The 21,385-nt window shown below is 41.5% G+C and overlaps 1 protein-coding gene across 2 annotated transcripts in view; it reads left to right on the top strand.

The window, feature by feature from the left end:
- Nucleotides 1-21,385, top strand: part of BAIAP2L1 (BAR/IMD domain containing adaptor protein 2 like 1) — a 56,777-nt gene that overhangs the window by 17,864 nt on the left and 17,528 nt on the right. The window contains exons 2-5 of one of the 2 annotated variants that reach the window (XM_058157798.1): nucleotides 40-115; nucleotides 6,250-6,336; nucleotides 20,643-20,704; nucleotides 20,807-20,878. In XM_058157798.1, coding sequence (XP_058013781.1) covers nucleotides 40-115; nucleotides 6,250-6,336; nucleotides 20,643-20,704; nucleotides 20,807-20,878 — 297 coding nt within the window. Of the gene's footprint in view, nucleotides 1-37; nucleotides 116-6,249; nucleotides 6,337-20,642; nucleotides 20,705-20,806; nucleotides 20,879-21,385 lie in introns of both variants that reach the window. The other variant, XM_058157797.1, reaches the window with a different exon arrangement.

The following is a 21,385-nucleotide window of genomic DNA, read 5'->3' as shown; positions in this document are numbered from 1 at the left end:
GACTTTAACTCTGTCTCTCGTTTTCTTGTCGCTCCTCAGAATGTTATGGAACAATTCAATCCCGGGCTGCGGAACTTAATAAACCTGGGGAAAAACTATGAAAAAGCCGTTAACGGTAAGTCTCCGTTATACGTTTAACGTATCTAGGCAAACTTTTTAATTTTGCAGTTTGAAAATCTAATAGCTGCCTACCGGTGAAATACAGCTCGTCCTCGATTTACGACCGCAATTGAGCCTACCTGGCCCACCATGCCATCATGTGCCAAAAGTGGGGGGAGCGCAGGGGGTTGTGCGCGCATGCACGGGGGCGAGGTGCATTGAATTATGGGTTTGGGCATGCATGCGCGCAATCCCCCATGCGCCCTCCGCTTTTGGCACTCAACAGCAAAAAGGTTAGCCATCACTCTCCTAAATAAATGTTAGTTGCCAAACACCCAATTTTGTTTTTGTAAAGATTTTTATTTATAATACAAAATTAAAAACAGTGGACACAGTGTGACATCCCCGGTTTAAACCTTTTCATCAAATGTTGTCATATAATTGATACATTTCCTTATCTTTTTTTTTTTATTTGCATTTATATCCCGCCCTTCTCCGAAGACTCAGGGCGGCTTACACTATGTCAAGCAATAGTCTTCATCCATTTGTATATTATATACAAAGTCAACTTATTGCCCCCAACAATCTGGATCCTCATTTTACCTACCTTATAAAGGATGGAAGGCTGAGTCAACCTTGGGCCTGGTGGGACTTGAACCTGCAATATTGCAGGCAGTTGCTGTTAATAACAGCTGCATCTCTCTACATATTTACACTAATTATCACATTTCGAATACATCTATTCTTTCTTAAGACTTAAGACCCAAGCGCCCAAATTTGGATCACATGGGGATGCCGCAACTAAGTGTGAAAACTGGTCATAAGTCACTTTCAGTGCCATTGTAACTGTGAATAATCACTAAACAAATCATTCTAAATCGAGGACTGCCTGTGTGTAAAACGCCTGCAGAATCCAGCCATTTGTGGGGTAAACCCTTAAGAACATTTTTCCAAACGAGGTGCACGAATGGTCATATTTTGAGATGGAAAGCTCAACCAGCTTTGCAGGTTCCTCGTTCCGTCCATAAATATTTGGTCTACTCTCTGCCATCATCTAGTAAAGTTTTATGGTAAAAGGTAAAGGTTCCCCTCGCACATACGTGATAGTCGTGCCTGACTCTAGGGGGCGGTGCTCATCTCCGTTTCAAAGCCGAAGAGCCAGCGCTGTCCGAAGACGTCTCCATGGTCATGTGGCCGGCATGACTCAACGCCAAAGGCGCATGGAACGCTGTTCCCTTCCCACCAAAGGTGGTCCCTATTTTTTCTACTTGCATTTTTTACGTGCTTTCGAAACTGCTAGGTTGGCAGAAGCTGGGACAAGTAATGGGAGCTCACCCTGTTACACGGCAGCCCTAGGGATTCGAACCGCTGAGCTGCCGACCTTTCGATTGACAAGCTCAACGTCCTAGCCCCTGAGCCACCGCGTCCCTTTGAGTTTTATGAGGCTTGAAAAAAAAGAAAGAAAGAAAAAGAAAGAAAGAAAAAGGAAGGAAGGAAGGAAGGAAGGAAGGAAGGAAGGAAGGAAGGAAGGAAGGAAGGAAGGAAGGAAGGAAAGAAAGAAAGAAAGAAAGAAAGAAAGAAAGAAAGAAAGAAAGAAAGAAAGAAAGAAAGAGAAAATCAAGTGGTCACCCGAGAAAAACATCCAGGTGACCAGCTATGAAATATTGGCAAAAGCCCTTTTTTTCCCTTCTCCTGTATTATAGGAAAATCTTGATGCATCAGCAGCTTAACGTATTTTATGGGCTGCACAGCTGGATGAGCCCTGTTGCAAAGGGACAACAGGCTGACCTCGAGATGAGTCATTGCTGATCTTATGGGGATCTTATTTATTTACTGTCAGGGATCCAAAGTCGTTCTGCGGTGGCTTTAAAATAAAGACAAGCAAACCAGAGCTGCCCGCTTCCCCGAAAATCAAAACAGTAGCCACCCACGTTTAGGAGATGTCTGAGAAAGTGCAAAAGCCACCCTTCCCATGCAAATCGGGGCCCGCCGCTGTGGGAGAGAATTTCACTTAGGCTTTTATTGAGGTTATTTTTAAAAATCTCATCTTTGTTATTTTATAAGTAATTGAAGGCAGCGAACATATATAATACTCCTTCCTATTTTTCCCCACAACAAGCCTGCGAGGTGGGTTGGGCTGAGAGCAGGAGTAAAAATTTTAGCAAGGGGTTCTCTACCTGGTTGTTGGGCGGGTGTGGCCTAGTCAGGCTCCTGCACCACGGTGGGGGGGCATTTTTGCTCTCCCCGGGCTCTGGAGGCTTTCCTCTAGCCTCTGAGAGGGAGAAAACAGCCTCCCCAGGCTCCGGAGGCCCTCCGGAGGCTGGAAACGGCCCCGTTTCCGGCCTTCCTGAACATCCAGTAGGCCCGTTTTTCGCCCTCCCCAAGCCTCCGCGTGTGCCCTGCACTTACCTGCATGCAAATGGGCTGAGTGGGGACTCCGAGGAGGGGAGGGGTGGGTGAAGCCAGCCAGGAGTGGGATTTGTGGGTTCTCCGAACTGCACAGAATCTTAGCGAGAGGTTCTCCCAAACCCCTGCGAACCCCCAGCAGCCCACTCCTGGCTGAGAGAATCAATGGTCTGAAGTCACCCAGCTGGCTTTCATACCTAAGGTTAAAACTAGAACTCACAGTCTCCTGGGGACTGGTCTAAACTCATCTAGTCGGGTTTCATATCTAAAGTGGTACTAGAACTCACCATCACCTAGTGATTGGGCCAAAGTCACCCAGCCAGCTTTCATGCCTAAGGTGGGACTAGAACTCACAGTCTCCTGGTGATTGGCCCAAAATCACCCAGTCAACGTTCATATCTAAAGTGGTACTAGAATTCACAATCTCCTGGTGATTGGCACAAAGTCACCCAGTTAGCTTTTATATCTAAAGGGGTACTAGAACTCACCATTTCCTGGTGATTGGCACAAAGTCACCCAGCTGGCTTTCATGCCTAAGCCAAAACTAGAAGTCACTGTCTCCTGGTGATTTCCCAAAGTCACCCAGCCTTCATTCATGTCTAAGGCAGGACTAGAACTCACAGTCTCCTGGTTTCTCAGCCAGCATCTTAAACGCTTAACTAGATCACTAAACTTTTGCTGTTTTGACTTGTTTTGAAGCTTATTTCTCCCCTGCCAATGAAAGCAAGCGTTAGATCCAACAGTTAGATTCCAATTTCTCTTTTTATTGTGTCGGTGGGGGTCTCACTTGAAATTCATTTGCTCCACAAGGGGGGCTGCAGGAGACAGGAGAAAGGGGGGCAGATGGGGGAGATCCCATTTGCTGGTCGATCGCTGAAGTTAGCCCACTTTGGCATCATATCAAAAAATGGTCTATTCTTAGAGACGATGGTCTTGTTCGGGACTCACATAATTTTAGATGATTTTTTTTCTCTTCCCCGTGGCGCAATTCAGGACTTTAAAGGCAACTTGTCGGATATAATAAAAGTGGCTTTCATCCAGTCCGCCTGCGAGACATATTTTTCCACTCAAAGCAGCTTTTTTGGAAAGTAGCAAATTAAACCATGATGGAGACGGATAAAAGAACCCTTAGAAAATCTCCATTTCCATCCATTAATTTAGCACTGTGCTTTGTTTAAAGAAAGCCCTGCCAATTGCATCATTTAAATATAATGCAGGGTATTTATGTACCCTATGCAAATAAATGATTTGTGTGCCTTCGGCTATTTGGTAAGACGCCCACTGTAGCCTGAATGGTCTCGACTGGAGTCCTCAATTTATGACCGCAATTGGCATGATCATCAAGCGAATCGTCATATGACTGGGCCCAATTTTATGGCCATTTTAACACCAGTTTTTAATCACTACAGTCGCTAAGTGAATCACGTGACCATTAAGCAAATCTAACTTCCCCAACTGACTTTTTTTTGTCAGCATCTGGCTGGGACAATTTAAGAGTAGGATAATAGAATTTTTCCGGTAATTATTGCAGCAGGATTATTCTTGCCATAGAAATGACAATCGGATAACTGCAGGACACAGCCAGCAGTTTTATAAATGTAAGCCAGTTGCCAAGGCCCCCCCCCCAATTGCAATCCCAAGACCGCACAAGTGATCTGCTGGTTGTCAGGTCATATATCATTTTTTTCCAAAGGCCGTATTTACTTTGAACTGTCCTTAAATGAATGGTTATAAGTGGAGGTCCATTTGCAATTGTCTCGCAGCTAGAGTAACTTTGGGATTTGGTATGAAACGGAGGGGTGGGTTTCTATCGGTTTATCCCGGTTCGGGCGAACCAGTCGTGGCAGCGGCAGGAGGCTCCGCCCACCCGCCCAGACAGCACGAAAAACGCTCTGTGCATGCACAGAAGTGGCGCATGCTCGGAAAGCAAGGAAGCACCCGTGCCCGCGCGCTACCAATAGCAAACTGGTAGCGCCAGGATTTGAAAACCACCACTGATGAAATCCAATCTCTACACCCAAATTTTTGATCATGCGACTGTGGGGATGCTAGGACAATTGTTAATCTGAGGATCGGTTGTAAGTCAGGTTTGAATGGTCACTAAAGGAATAGCTGTAAATCGGTCAGGGACTACCTATAGACCCCTCCCTCCCTCCAGCTTATCTATCTCCCATGGTTATTGATGGCAGACCAAATAAGAGGAAGCAGCCGAGATCCTGAACTAACAAGGCAAGATACGATTCTAATAAATTAATACCATGGCAATAATGAACAGAGGAGAGGGACCAAGGCCAGCTGCCCTTTGGCTTCATTAAAACGTTGAACCGGTTCGGCTTTGATGTGAAGCAGAACTAGAACCTTCCTCCAGAAAGATTAAAATCTCCACTCTGGCTGAATAGGAAAATTATAGACTTCCCGCTCTGTGGGAGCCGTTTCTCGTAAATGTTTAAAAAAATTACCAGTTGGCTTAGCAAACACGATAACGTCCAATTCATTTGTTCTCCATTTGCGAACGAGGGCAAAGGGAGTGCTAGAATTGTAAACAGGATTAAGCTCCTTCCATTCTTAACTGGCTTGAAGCCTTGGTTTCGAATGATTTAAATGGGGCTCCCCCCGCCCCCACATTTCAAGGACTGACTAACCAACCATTTAATTCTGGCTAAAAAAAAAATCTGCAGGTAGTCCTTAATGTTGTATGTCAGGCTGGCTAGGGAATTCTGGGAATTACGGTCCACACATCTACAAGTTCCCACCTGTGAAGCAGCACAAGATGGCTTCAGCCAGGTTCGATTCGGAGTTGACAATAAGCTTTTTCTCCCACCCAACCCCTTTTTTTATTTATTTTATTTATTTATTTATTTTGTCACAACAATATATGTAGGTATCATACAAAAAGATTATATAATATATAAACACATATATGAGTAAATATAAGGAGGTATAAGCATATATGTATATAGGAAGAAGAAAAGAAAAACAATAGGGCAGGAACGGTAGGCACGTTTGTGCGCTTATGCACGCCCCTTATGGTCCTCTTAGGAATGGGGTGAGGTCAATAGTAGAAAGTTTTAGGATAAAGCTTTTAGGATTATGGGAAGAGACCACAGAGTCAGGTAAAGTATTCCAAGCACTGATGATTCTGTTACAGAAGTCATATTTTCTGCAATCTAGATTAAAGCGGTTGACATTAAGTTTAAATCTATTGGTTGCTCTAGTATTATTGCAATTGAAGCTGAAGTAGTCTTTGACAGGAAGGACATTACAATAGATGATTCTGTGAGTTAAATTTAGGTCTTGTCGAAGGCGACGGAGTTCCAAGTTTTCTAAGCCTAGGATTTCAAGTCTGGTGGGGTAAGGTGTTTTGTTGTTTTCAGAGGAATGGAGAACTCTTCTTGTGAAATATTTCTGGACACGTTCAATTGTATTGATGTTAGAGATATGGTGAGGGTTCCAAACAGGCGAGCTGTATTCTAGAATTGGTCTAGCAAATGTTTTATATGCTCTGGTTAGTAGTGTGGTGTTTTTGGAAAAGAAGCTACGCAAGATTAGGTTTAAACTTAGAGCTTTTTGCTATGTAGTTGCAGTGGGCTTTGGCACTTAGATCATTTGACATGAAAACCCCAAGGTCTTTAACGGGAATGGGGTCATCTATAAGGTAATGTCCATCTAGTATGTACTTAGTGTTTGGGTTCTTTTTTCCTATATGTAAGACTAACCATTTTCTGGTTAATTTTCTTTAATTAGGTATGGTCCTTGCTGGAAGAGCTTACTATGATGGTATTGCAAAAATAGGCGATATTGCCGTTGCGTCACCTGTGTCTAAAGAGTTGGGTAAGTCTACCAAATAAATCATATACACAGCAGGCTTCTTGACACGGAACTATTCTTGGCATTTTAAAGCTTGACTAAACTGGCAACGTCTGGTCTAAGAAAGAGAATCACTAGGGGTTGACATGATAGCATCTTCCAGCATTTGAGGGGCTGCCCCAAAGAAAAGCGGGGGTCAACGTGGTCTCCAAAGCACCTGAAGGCAAGACTAAGAAACAATGGATGGAAACTAAATCCAGGAGAGAAGCAACCTGGAATTAAGGAGGAACTTCCTGATGGTGAGGATAATTAACCAGTGGAACAGCTTGCCACCAGAAGTTGTAGGTGCTTCATCACTGGAGGTTTTCAAAAAAAGAGACCGGACAGCTCCATGCCCAAGGTAGAATTAGATCTCACAGTCTTCCAGTTTCTGACCTGGTACCTAAGAATATTAACTCAAACTGGCTCTCCTCTTTTATTCTCCTTCATAGGAGAAAATACATCTTCTAACAGAATTTTATCCAACCTATCACAAATAGAATAGAATAGAATAGAATAGAATAGAATAGAATAGAATAGAATAGAATAGAATAGAATAGAATAGAATAATAGAATTTTTTATTGGCCAAGTGTGATTGAACACACAAGGAATTTGTCTTGGTGCATATGCTCTCAGTGTACATAAAAGAAGATACGTTAATCAAGATTCATAAGGTACAACACTTAATGATAGTCATAGGGTACAAATAAGCAATCAGTAAACAATCAATATAAATATAAATAGTATGGCAACAAAGTTACAGTCATACAATCATAAGTGGAAAGAGATGGGTGATGGGAACGATGAGAAGATTAATAGTAGTGCAGATTTAGTAACTAGTTTGATGGTGTTGTGGGAATTATTTGTTTAGCAGAGTGATGGCATTAGGGAAAAAACTGTTCTTGTGTCTAGTTGTTCTGGTGTGCAGTGCTCTATAGCATAGTTTTGAGGGTAGGAGTTGAAACAGTTTATGTCCAGGATGAGAGGGGTCTGTAAATATTTTCACAGCCCTCTTTTTGACTCCTGCAGTATACAGGTCCTCCATGGAAGGCAGGCTGGTAGGCATTGATGTTTTCTGCAGATCTAATTATCCTCTGAAGTCTGTGTCTGTCTTGTTGGGTTGCATGGAATCCTCTGGCATCATTCCCCCCTCCCTCCTCACTTAATCCCAAAATAGAGAATACAACACATGCCTTCAGGAGGCTGATATATTCCTTTTTTGATATGCAGATTGCCTTCCATTGTATACCTACAAAGGAAGTCATTTCCATACAGATCTGGTTTTTGTAAGTGAAGGCAGACCATATCTATGGAAATTTCTGAATGGGAGTGCCTCGCAGGGCTACATCAGATAGTTTGTCTTTATATAGCCTGGACAAAATGCTTACTTCCTTTGATAAATAGGCAGGATAAGAAGCTGAAACAGAGAATTTTATCTCTTAGCCTCATTGTCTAGGGAGATTCTTAGACATCCAGGTCATGGTTGTCCCAAAGGTGTTTTTCCATAAAGCAATTGGACTTTGGGAGGAGGGGGAGGAGGAGGAGGAGGAGAAGAAGGAGAAGAAGAAGAAGATTGGATGAGAAGTGAAACATTTTCCTTTTTTATTATTAATTTATAATAAGTAAAGGTAAAGGTTCCCCTCGCACATACGTGCTAGTCGTTGCCAACTCTAGGGGGCGGTGCTCATCTCCGTTTCAAAGCCAAAGAGCCAGCGCTGTCCGAAGACAGCTCCGTGGTCATGTGACCGGCATGACTCAACACCAAAGGCGCATGGAACGCTGTTACCTTCCCACCAAAGGTGGTCCCTATTTTTTCTGCTTGCATTTTTTACGTGCTTTTGAACTGCTAGGTTGGCAGAAGCTGGGACAAGCAACGGGAGCTCACCCCGTTACATGGCAGCACTAGGGATTCGAACCGCTGAGCTGCTGACCTTTCGACCGACAAGGTCAACGTCCTAGCCCCTGAGCCACCGTGTCCCCATTAATTTATAATACATAATACAAAAAAAGAAGAAGAAAATAGTGGGGAAGGGGAAAATGTAGTAGGGCAAAGGGAAAAAAGAAAGAAAAGTCGTTGACTTCTAATTCCCTTTGCAGTAAGAATAAGATAATAGCATCAAACCTCAATATTTTTCTTTTACATAGTAATATAACATAGCCAATTTTAAACCTATCGAATCAGTAAAACCCCAAATCAAAGTTTCATTTCCCGCCTCAAGCACAAAGTCCAAGTAGAAACAAAAGGTAGGTAAAATGAGGACCCAGATTGTTGGGGGCAATAAGTTGACTTTGTATATAATATACAAATGGATGAAGACTATTGCTTGACACAGTGTAAGCCGCCCTGAGTCTTCGGAGAAGGGCGGGATATAAATGCAAATTTAAAAAAAAAAAAGTAATTGTGTCTTCCCACCCCCACCCCCTTTAATCAAAGCAGTCAATTTAGCCCTCTCTGCTAACTCCATCAATTTTGGCAGCCATTCGTCCATCGTGGGAATCAAAACCTCCTTCCAATTTTGTCCATAAAGTCATCTTAACCACCGTCAACATATAGAATAACATCAAAGTTCCAAATTCGAAACGTTTTCAAAGGACAATAAAAAAACCAACCCCAAGAAAACCCAATTGCCTTATGGAAAAAGCACCTTTGGGACGTCCCAGCCCTTTGTCGTTGCCACCCGAAGAGAGTCTCTGTTCTGATTTATTTTTCTATTAAACGTAATTATTGTGCCGCTGCCCCCCCCCCCCATCCTCTGGAGCGGAGAGAGAACCCATTCCTTCCTGTGGGACCGTTTCAAGCAAATCTGTTTCCTTCGGCCAACATCACAGACAGCTCCCTGTTCCTGAGCAAAAGGTTTATTGAAGAAAATAAATCAACCACCCAGAAGCCAACCTGGTGAATAATGCCAGGTAATAAGTCACATTGTCTTTTGTCCCCTGCTGTACTGAAACGGTACAAATTATTGGAAGACTGTCACTGCGATGGTTTTGTAACAGAGACTTAAAATAGCCCCTTAAAAGTTCCAATAGGACATTTTTTTTTTTTAACGTTCATTGAAAAGACGGCCTTTGGATTCTCTCCAAGTTAATTTCGGAGAAAGTCCTTGGCTGTAAAAAATACAAAAGGTCAGAGATCTTTGAATGAAGCATGTCATATTTTTAGTCGTTTGCAAATGAACCCTTCAAACAACTTTCGAAACTCAAAGCAAGTCGTCCTTAAATCAGGAAGGTTGGTTTCTACATTGTCATTTTTCTAACAACGGAAGGTTAACCATGGTTAAGTTCAGGTTGCGTCTAGGTTTTTTCCCAAGTAATCTTAAGATCTCTGCCTTAAATCTGCGGGGTTAATCTTTGATGTGCCTTTCTGCATGCTGAATTGGGTAGCTAAATATAGGTAGCATAAAAGAGTTTTTGTTCCCTCGTAAAATAAAAGCGTTTTCGTTCCCTCTGGTGGCTTATATTTCTCGTTGAACCAGTTCAAAGATTTAAACTTTTTAATGAAGAATATAAGTTTGGGGGGAGAGAGAGAAAGATATAGATACAGAGATAGAGATATAGATATACCACAGATATAGATATAGAGAAACAGAGGCAGAGAAAGATAGAGATTATATGTACAGAGAAAGACAGCCTGAAATAGTGTATTCACACACACACAAATACAGGAGAGAGAGAGAGAGAGAGAGAATGATATACAGTAGTGGCCAAAATTGTGGAAACCATGTGAGAAAAATGTATTTTCTAAAACTAGCTAATACTACCACTTTTTTTTGGGAGTAGTACCATAAAATTCTATATCAGTGGAAAGATAATTTAATCAACAATGTAATGCAGTAACTTTTATGAAGGATTTGCTATTAGAATAGCAGGTACAGTATAGAGAAGAAAAGTGAAACACGTAGAAAAAATGAGATATACAAAAATGATTCCCTATGTCAGTTAATCCTTAGTTGGGTAACCTTTAGCATGAATTACGGCCTTACAACGTGTTCCCGTGGAGTGAACCAAGCCTTTTAGTGCTGCAGCTGTTCTCATGTGAAACCAAGATTGAAGGATTGCTTCTATTAACTGGGTTTTATTGCTGGGTCGCTTCTGACTAAGCAGTTCCTTTAGTCAGCTCCATAGATTTTTCAATTGGGTGAAGGGCTGGGCTATTCCCAGGCCATACCAGCAGTGGAATAGGATGATCCTGAAACTCCCCCCCCCCCAAAAAGTGGTGTTATTAGCCATCAAACCTCAAAAATACACTTTTCCCAAAAAGTTTCTACAATTTTGGCCACTACTGTATAGAGGCAAAGAGAGAGGGTTGTAGGCAGAGATTTGAGAGAGAAAGAGAGAGAGATTATATATATGGAGAGGGGGGGAGGGAGGGAGGGAGGGAGAGACAGAAAATGAATAGATAGATGTATGATGTGTTGCTGCTTTTGTGGCTGTATAAATCTAGCAAGAATGACGAGTTCCTTAAAATATATTTACATTAATGCTTTTTCTAAATCAATATTTGAAGAAAAAAAAACCTGAGGTATTTTTCTTACCTTATGAAGTAAGATAAAAACTTCCTGGTAACAAGTCCTCAAAGAACTGTGAGAAAGTGAAGGCTATTATTTACCTTACTATGAAGTTACACAATTGTTTACTTTTATATTTAGAATGCAAGTTCCTTGTAGGATGTGAACCTTTTGGACATCTAGGTTGCCGTGCTTTGTGGACCAAAATGTGTTTTTTAAACTCTTGTTTTATACAATTAATGCAAGTTAGTGGAAATCTGAGGAGTTCTCCTCTTTCCAAAAAAAAAAAAAGAATTATTTTTCTATAAAAAGAAGCACTTTATGCCATTATTGTTCTTCTTTGGGTCAAAAATAATTGTAATGAAAGTTACGCGGGTCAGATTAATCTATTAATAATTTGCCCACAATTGGAAAGAAGAATTGCACAGGCTTTAGGGATGATTATAATAATGCAGACGTGCATGAAGTCACTCGATAATTTTCCACAAAATTATTCTTTGTTTCAGATGGTTAAAAGTAACTTCTGAATACTCTATTGGACAAATACATATTTTTTTAAAAATGAAAGCGGCTTAATTGATTTTGCCTTTCAAACTTATGCAAATATTTGCAGTGTATTTCATAGAAGGCAAAGCCCCTCATATGTTTACCTGTGGCTTGTTTTGTTGTTGTTGGTTTTTTTGCTGTTCGCGAGGCGGGTGATTTAAATAGGAAAAAACCGTCGTTATTTCCACCTCCAAAAAATGGACAAGGATCCCACGTCGTCAAATCCTAATTGTGCCACTGAATCAGTTTTATCCCTGACGTCTTTGCCCTGCCAAGGATTTGGGCCATGGATTTGGCGTTCTCCCTTGTTCCGTTTCCGAGTCCGTTCCTGAAATTGTGATTAGTTTTCTTTTTTTTTCTTTTTTTTAACGGCCATCTGAGCATAAAGGACAAATTTTATTTTGGTTCTATATGTTGGATAGGTGTGAAGTGGAGGGAACATTATGGACTGAACAATCAAAAGGTCTGACATGAATTTTACTCTACGTTGGGCATTCATTCCTGGTCAGAGAAGAATCGTAGAATCCTTCTCCATTAAGACTTGGTGTTCCCCAATGAAGTAGGGTTTCCTATGTTGCAACTCAGGATAGAACAATGCATGCAAGGGGCTAAAAGGAGACCTTCACTCAGAAATGTCCTTGAGGAATTTCTGCAGGAGACCCTTTCCCCGTATATAGCAATAGCACTTAGACTTAAATACCACTTCACAGTATATTTTCTGTTCTACTCTACTCTACTCCACTCTACTCTACTCTACCCTACCCTACCCTACCCTACCCTACCCCATTCCTATTCTATTCTATTCTATTCTATTTTCTGTTCCACTCTACCCTACCCTACCCTACCCCATTCCTATTCTATTCTATTCTATTCTATTTTCTGTTCCACTCTACCCTACCCTACCCTACCCCATTCCTATTCTATTCTATTCTATTCTATTTTCTGTTCCACTCTACCCTACCCTACCCTACCCTACCCTACCCTATTCCTATTCTATTCTATTCTATTTTCTGTTCCACTCTACCCTACCCTACCCTACCCTACCCTACCCTATTCCTATTCTATTCTATTCTATTTTCTGTTCTACTCTACTCTACTCTACCCTACCGTACCCTACCCCACCCTACAATATTCCTATTCTATTCTATTCTATTCTATTCTATTCCTATTCTATTTTCTGTTCTATTCTATTCTACTCTACTCTACTCTACTCTACTCTATTCAACTGTTGTAAGATTAAGGACTACCTGTATTGTACCAGTCATCGGATCCTCTTGAGACACAAAATGTTTTAAGTCAGCTTCACTTCCGTGCCTTCTCCTGACAGATGCCTAGACAGAGAAGCGACATGACGGGACTAAACCCACTCCCACCCCCGAGAGATATGAGTCCATCCTCCATCCCCACCGCCCCCTCCAGCCTGGAGGAATTAGTCTGTGTATTGTGACACCCTGCAGACGGAGGGCTTATCTGTCAGTTGGTTTCCCCTGAGATTCACCAGCCAGGAATTCCAGGATTTTAACCACATCCTGTTTCTAATCGCAATCAGCTCATCAAAGGTCACTTTTCTTCCTTTTTGAGAATCTCCACAAGTCAACCGAGGAGGAAATAAGGAAGAACTGCTAGAGAGAATCATGGTTCAAAGGTTGCAATGGACATGGTTGATGACTTTGGCCCCGTCACATGGTTGAGAACAGCCCGGTCAAGTTTTTCGGTTCGAAGAAATTGTACAAAACAATTTAGGAATACGGGAATGGCCCGGGTGAATATTTTGGTCTTCTGGTTCGTTTTTCCACCACCACGCCCCACAACAAGCACTGATGATGGGATAGATAATCTTGCTCAAAGGCACCCACTCACCTCCTTAGAATGCAGCAGCAGCCTTGTGTGAAATGACACACCCTCTGGCATGAAGAAGGGGGAAAAAACACTTCAGCACCTGCAGATGGTGATTTGGCTTGTTATCAAATCAGTGGGTGTCTTTTTGCCTTGTAGGTGTTTCATTGTGTTGAAGTTGTGTTGAGTAAGCCTTTGTTTTAGGAAGGTGGTTGTTGTTGTTTGGGGAATGACTCTCTAACAATTATCATTTATCTATATCATCTATATCTCTATCATTTTCATCTATATCTCTCCATCATTTATCATGTCTGTCCATCCATGATCCATCCATCCATCTATCATCTATCTCTATCATTTTTCATCTACATCATTTATCATCTGTCCATCCATCCATCATCCATCCATCATCTATCATCTATCATCTATCATTTTTCATCTATATCTCTCCATCATTTATCATCTGTCTGTCCATCCATCCATCCATCCAGTGGTGGGATTCAAATAATTTAACAATCGGTTCTCTGCCCTAATGATTTCGTCCAACAACCAGTTCACCAAACTGCTCAGAAAGTTAACAACCGGTTCTCCCGAAGTGGTGCGAACTGGCTGAATCCCACCACTGCATCCATCCATCCATCTATCATCTATCTCTATCATTTTTCCTCTATATCCATCATTTATCATCTGTCTGTCTGTCTGTCCGTCTATCTATCTATCTATCTATCTATCTATCTATCTATCTATCTATCTATCTATCTATCTATCTGTATCTATTTCTTTACCGGATATCTATTTATCTACCAGATATCTATCTATGTATCTATCTATCTATCTATCTATCTATCTATCTATCTATCTATCTATCTTCTCTCTCTCTCTCTCTGTGTCTCTCTCTCTGTGTCTCTCTCTCTGTATCTCTCTCTCCCCCTCTGTCTGTGTCTCTGTTTATCTATCTATCTATCTATCTATCTATCTATCTATCTATCTATCTATCTGTATCTATTTATTTACCGGATATCTATTTATCTACCAGATATCTATCTATGTATCTATCTATCTATCTATCTATCTATCTATCTATCTATCTATCTATCTATCACATTTCTGCTGTCCTTTTCCCAGGCTTCCCAAATCTTTCTCTTCCTATAACTGGGATTCCACGTTCTTCAATCTGTTTTTTTAACCTCCACATATTTGCAGATATTATTTCCCTAATAGTGGTGTGGAAGGCAAGAAATTTTTCAACTGCAGAGCACTTTAAATCCCAGTATAAAATTACTAAACATTCTGTAAAGAATGTACAATAAAATCAATGGGGGGAGAGAGAGAGAGAGTGGGGGGGAGAGGGAGAGAAAAATATTGGCTGTACACCGCCCTGAGTCCTTCGGGAGATGGTGCGGTATAGAAATGTAATAATAAATAAATAAATAAATAAATAAATAAATAAATAAATAAATAAATAAATAAGAAAGAAAGAAAGGGGGGAAAAAAGAGAGAGCGAGAGAGCGTGCACCTAGGAGCATTGTTTAGATTATTTTTTTTCTACTGAGAGTAAAATTTCACATTTTTATAGGAATATTAAAGCAAAGTTAAGAGAACAAGCCAATCTGTTACTTAAATCAATCAAGGGGCTCGATCTGTTTCTGGTGTTTATAGGTATTGCCAGTAAGTCAGTAAATCGCTTTTTGACTGAGTTTGTTTTTTCAAGGGCAGTAGACTCTAAATCAGGGCGCTTAAGAGCTTACGTCTTGGATGCACGTAGGAGAAGACAGATCTCACCTACTCAGCAGTTTCTCAAGGCAGGGCCAGCTCATCCAAGGCAGCCTTGAGCAACATCTGAATCTCTTGGCTTGCAGCACAGGAAAAAAAGAAAGGATAAAAGCTTGAATCACAATGGGGAAACAAAAGAATTCCCCACACTCAAACTCCTCATTTGATGCGAATTAATTTGTTAGTCAAAACACTTTCTTCAAAATCAAACCGTTCTCTTTATTTCAGTGCTAATCCTGCTAAGTCTAGAAGGTTCCACACACACACACCCCGCCCGGGGCCTTTTGTATAATTTTAATAAATCCTTTATACGTGGTTTTCATGCATTCATGCCACAGTATGTGGAATTTTCGAAATGTTATATCTTAATGACTACAGGTAGTCCTCGACTTACAACAGTCCATTTAGTGACCCTTGCAACATTCCCATGGTCATGTGATCAAAATTCAGAAACTTGGCAACTGGCATATATATATATATTACAGGGAGGCTGGCCAGTCTCTATCATTCGAAAACAATAATCAGCTTGTATCAAGGTTCGCTCAGCCTTCCAGCCTTCCAAGGTCGGTAAAACGAGGACCCAGATTGTTGTGGGCAAGAGGCTGACCCTGTAAACCACTTAGGGCTGTAAACCCCTGTGAAGTGGTATATAAGTGTAAGAGCTACTGCTGATTATCTGTGGTGGCGCTGAGGTTAGAATGCGGTATTGTAGGCTGACTCTGCCGACTGCCAGTGGTTCGATCTTGACCGGCTCAAGGTTGACTCAGCTTTCCATCCTTCCGAGGTGAGTAAAATAAGGATCCAGGAAGCTGATTCTGTAAACCGCTTAGAGAGGGGCTGTCAAGCACTGTGAAGTGGTATATAAGTGTAAGTTGTTGTTTTTTTATTTGCATTTATATCCCGCCCTTCTCCGAAGACTCTGGGCGGCTTACACTATGTCAAGCAATAGTCTTCATCCATTTGTATATTATATACAAAGTCAACTTATTGCCCCCAACAATCTGGGTCCTCATTTTACCTACCTTATAAAGGATGGAAGGCTGAGTCAACCTTCTTCCCTCCCTCTCTCTCTCTTTCTCCCTCCCCCCTTCCCTCTCTCTTTCCCCCTTCTTATTATTTATTTTTTTTATTTGCATTTATATCCCGCCCTTCTCCGAAGACTGGGCGGCTTACACTATGTCAAGCAATAGTCTTCATCCATTTGCATATTATATACAAAGTCAACTTATTGCCCCCAACAATCTGGGTCCTCATTTTACCTACCTTATAAAGGATGGAAGGCTGAGTCAACCTTGGGCCTGGTGGGACTTGAACCTGCAATAATTGCAAGCAGCTGCTGTTAATAACAGACTGTCTTACCAGTCTGAGCCACAGAGGCCCTTTAAGTGCTATTGTATGTTACCGAAAAGCAAAATAATGGTATATAGCAGGTTTTTTTCCCAACCTTCCCCTGCCAGGTAAAAATCCATTGTTCATTTCCTGAACGTATACAATATCCATGTACAAGCGGCACGGAGAGCAAAGCCCATTTTTAAAACCGCCAGAACGTCAAGTCCCCGATTCTGACATGTTAATCTTTGTAAACAGGGACCCTCCGGGCTAGTTGCGTTGCTGTTAGCAGCACATTCTGCAAAGCACTGACTGTGTGGACCGTAATCGGAACAAGCTCTTAAAACCCACGCACTTTTCCGCAAACTTTACTCTCTATGGAACTGGGGCTTCGAGTTAAGCTTCTCCATGGCAAAGGACGGTTTCCTCATTGCTTCATTCTGTTTAGAGATAGGTATGCCGAAGCTGAAAGAGGTGATGACCTCACCGCTAAGCCTTCCGGTAGTTAACCGATGTGTAAGTCCCATTTAAATAGGTGGGACCTACCCATGCATAACCGTAAGCCGGGCCACACCTGGTAGATTTCTTGTTTCCATTTGCAAGTTGAAGGGGAGAGCTAGTCCTGTTTTAAGAGATCGAAGAGTTAAGGCAGAGACTACGGACAGATAGTCCTTGAGTTATGATAGTTCGCTTAGCACATCTCTTGTAAGTAAGACCTAACAGTTTGGTCATTAAAAACAAACAAACCATAGCTTTTGAAAATATTGTTGAGTCTGTCATCTGCACCTCCATAACTGTCTGGTTTGGTTCTGCAATCCAACAAGACAGACACAGACTGCAGAGGATCATTAGAACTGCGGAAAAAACAATGGCTACCAACCTGCCTTCCTTTATAGGAAGCAGGACCTTTATACTGCACGAGTCAAAAAGAGGGCTGTGAAAATATCTACAGACCCCTCGCATCCTGGACATAAACTGTTTCAACTCCTACCCTCAAAACGACGCTATAGAGCACTGCACACCAGAACAACTAGACACAAGGACAGTTTTTTCCTGAACAGCATCACACTGCTAAACAAATAATTCCCTCAACACTGTCAGACTATTCACTAAGTCTGCATTACTATTAATCTTCTCATCGTTCCTATCACCCTCCCTCTTATGACTGTATGACTGTAATCATCTCCTCCCTCTTATGACTGTATGACTGTAACTTTGTTGCTTGTATCCTTACGATTTATATTGATATTGATTCCTGATTGCTTCTTTGTACCCTATAACTATCATTAAGTGTTGTACCTTAGGATTGACCAATGTATCTTTTATTTGAGATACACTGAGAGCATATGCACCAAGACAAATTCCTTGTGTGTCCAATCACACTTAGCCAATAAAGAATTCTATCTTAAAAAAAAAATATTTTTGTTGACGGGTTTTATCTAGCTATCTAAGTAATGCCATCCCCACTCTCATCTCATTCTTGAATTGCTATAAGCGGAAGAAAGACAAAATCATACTTGTTAGATCTTATATTGAGACTCTTAAAAAAGTGCAGAGAAGAGCAACCAGGATGATGAGGGGATTGGAGACTAAAACATATGAAGAACGGTTGCAGGAACTGGGCCTGGCTAGTCTAGTGAAGAGAAGGAATAGGGGAGACATGATAGCAGCCTTCCAATATTTGAGGGGCTGCCACAGAGAGGAAGGGGTCAAGCTATTTTCCAAAGCATCTGAAGGCCAGACGATGGAAACTGAAGAAGGAAAGATTCAACTTAGAAATAAGGAGAAATTTTCTGACAGTGAGAACAATCAACCCATGGAACAGAAGTTGCCTTCAGAAGTTGTGGGAGCTTCATCACTGCAGGCTTTCAAGAAGAGGCTGGACTGCCATCTGTCAGAAATGGTGTAGGGTCTCCTGCTTGGGACTAGATGAACCTACAAGGTCCCTTCCAACTCTGTTAATCTGTTATAAACCTCTGTTAGACTTCTCCAAGAGGAAAAAAAAAAAGGCAGCAGACCGGTGACTATCAATAGGAGAGAATATCTGTAAGTCAGGGTTGAGCTGTGTGATCCTTGGTACTTTCTGAGCTTGGTGGTTTTCTTGCATGTTTCATTACCCAGCTAGGTAATCTCATCAGTGCTAGAAGGGAGTGAGGTTATGGAGAGGAGGAGGAAGAAGAGGAGGGGGATGACTATGGAGTCTGAACTTGGTGGTTTTCTTGAAGACATTACCTAGTAGGGTAACAAAACATTTGCAAGAAACAGCCAAGCTTTGAGAGCACCAAGTGATTGTGTTGACTCTAGTCTCTGTATTTTTGTAGGCTGTAGTGTCATCAGAAATGCTGAAACTCTAGCATACTGTCACTTGAAATACTACCAAAGGACAGAAGATTTATCGAGGAGGAAATGCCTTTATAATTAGCAAAATCAGATGATGGCTTCCTTAGCTCCGGATGGTCCACGCTGGGTGGCCACCCCTTTCCAAGGGGTTAGGCAGCTCCAGACCTTTTCCCACGACTGTCGGGGATCGAAGCCAAGGTCCTTAAGCGTGCCAAGAATGGGCTTTCTCTCTGAGCTGGTGTCGGAGGGTGTCAGATCAGGACAACTTTTTAACAGTTAACAGGGTTGGAAGGGACCTTGGAGGTCATCTAGTCCAACCCCCTGCTCACGCAGGAGACCCAAATTAGGGATTCGAACCGCCGGCCTTTCTGATCGACAAGCTCAGCGTCTTAGCCCCTGAGCCACCTAGTCACATGGCAGAACTTTCATAGTGGGGCAGCTAAGGGGAGCTTAACGCTGCCCGGATTCATGGGTTGGGTTGAAGGCAGCCTCATGGAAAGAAAAATCAGTTGCACTGATGCATTGGTGAAATCCAATTTTTTTTACTACCGGTTCTGTGGGTGTGGTTTGGTGGGCGTGGCAGGGGAAGGATACTGCCAAATCGCCATTCCCACCCCACTCCAGGGGAAGGATACTGCAAAATTGCCATTCCCACCCCACTCTGGGGCCAGCCAGAGGTGGTATTTGCTGGTTCGCCAAACTACTCAAAATTTCCGCTACCGGTTCTCCAGAACCTGTCAGAACCCGCTGGATTTCACCCCTGCCCTGATGGCTTTGTGCCCCAAATTGGAAGAGGCCAAATGCATGAAAATGTCAGTGGATATTCGATCCACGACGAATCACTGTTAATTATTGTGATGATTTGAGATAGATAAGATGCCGTGGTAAATTTTCTACATGTTGACTACAGGAACAGTTTGTTGACAGAGGGTTTTGAAACTACAGTCTTGCCTTTTTCTGTTACGGTTGTTCTCCTTGTTAACTGTTTTGTCATTAATATAAAATATAGATGACAGGTTAATAATTTGCAAATAGATATAACAGTTTGGGGGGACCTGTTTCACAAGGGACGAGAATGTAATATTGTTGTAATATTGTTGTCAGTATTCAACTAGGAAGGATAATATGTGTATATATAGAATAGAATAGAATAGAATAGAATAGAATAGAATAGAATAGAATAGAATAGAATAGAATAGAAGAATTGGAAGGGACCTTGGAGGTCTTCTAGTCCAACCCCCTGCCCAGGCAGGAAACCCTACACCACTTCAGACAAATGGTTATCCAACCTCTTCTTAAAAACTTCCAATGTTGGAGCATTCACAGCTTCTGGAGGCAAGTTGTTCCACTGATGAATTGTTTTCACTGTCAGGAAATTTCTCCTTAGTTCTAAGTTGCTTCTCTCCTTGATTAGTTTCCATTCGTTGCTTCTTGTCCTGCTTTCAGGTGCTTTGGAGAACAGCCCAGCTCTCTCTTCTTTGTGGCATCCCTGAGATATTGGAAGACTGCTATCATGTCTCCCTTAGTCCTTCTTTTCATTAAACTAAACATACCCAGTTCCTGCTGTGTTAGTTTTTTTTAATGCACTTTTTAATATCTGGTGCTTTTTCTTTGCTTTAAAAAAATTGGAGGGGGGGATTTTGCATTTTATTTTATCAAAAAAAGCAATGAAAAGGTTAGCAGATATATAGAGTCTTTTTAAGTTGGAAGTTTTGGTGCATATCTTAAATGTATATAAAGAACGATTGTCTCTGTAAAAATGTATTGTCAAAAAAAAACCAAAAAAACCCCCCCAGTTCCTCATAAGCCAAGCCGGATTCCTACAAAGCTGCTTGTGTTGTTTTTGGCGAGGAGTTTGAAAAAGAAATCAAGATATTTGACTTGTGCTGACCTTTCTTCCTTGTTTTTTTGAAGGGCCCAAGGAACCAGAAATAAAATTTAATCTTGTTTGTCAACAGGGCACGTCCTCATCGAGATTTCGATCGCTCAAAAGAAACTCAACGACAGACTAGAAGAAAATGTAAGTCAATCTCCCTGCAGTGCTTTAAAAATAATTGTTCAAATATTTTCATACAAAGATATCTAACCTCCTCACCCTTCCGTTGGCTTTTCATGACTACAGTTCAAGAAATTCCATAAAGAAATTATATCGGAGCTGGAGAAGAAAACGGAACTGGATGTAAAATATATGAATGTAAGTGTATATATATATATATATATATATATTTTAGTGCCAGAAAAGATTAAATGTAAGAATTTGCTAGTTTCTTGGTAGCAGCTACAACTCAGTTATGTCTCCGAGATGACCACTAACCTTCCTCAACCTCTGAAAAACCCTAGGAATTGAGTAACAGTTTTATGCAGGAACTGATGATGTTACCTAGTTGAGTCATGAAAGGTCTGCAAAAAAACAGCCAAGTTCAGAGAGGAGCAAGGATTCCTTCCCCCCCCCCCCAATATAGTTTTAACTTGGAAGAAGCTTTGGATTCATTCTCTGGTTCCTTCCACCAAACGTTCTCCTGCTTTGATGTCAACCAAATCTAGGTATCCCTTTTCTCAGTTAACAAAAAGCTAGAAATCTATATGCCTAAAGGTGAGATAAGATCTCAATGTTGTTGTTGTTAGTTGCAAAGTTGTGTCCGACCCATTGCGAACCCATGGATAATGTTCCTCCAGGCCTTCCTGTCCTTCACCATTCCCC

The sequence above is a fragment of the Ahaetulla prasina genome, chromosome 14 (genome assembly GCF_028640845.1).
Source record: "Ahaetulla prasina isolate Xishuangbanna chromosome 14, ASM2864084v1, whole genome shotgun sequence".
NCBI classification, from domain to species: Eukaryota; Metazoa; Chordata; class Lepidosauria; order Squamata; family Colubridae; genus Ahaetulla; species Ahaetulla prasina.
The sequence above is the reverse complement of the archived record's forward strand: the minus strand, read 5'-3'. Positions and strand labels throughout refer to the sequence as shown.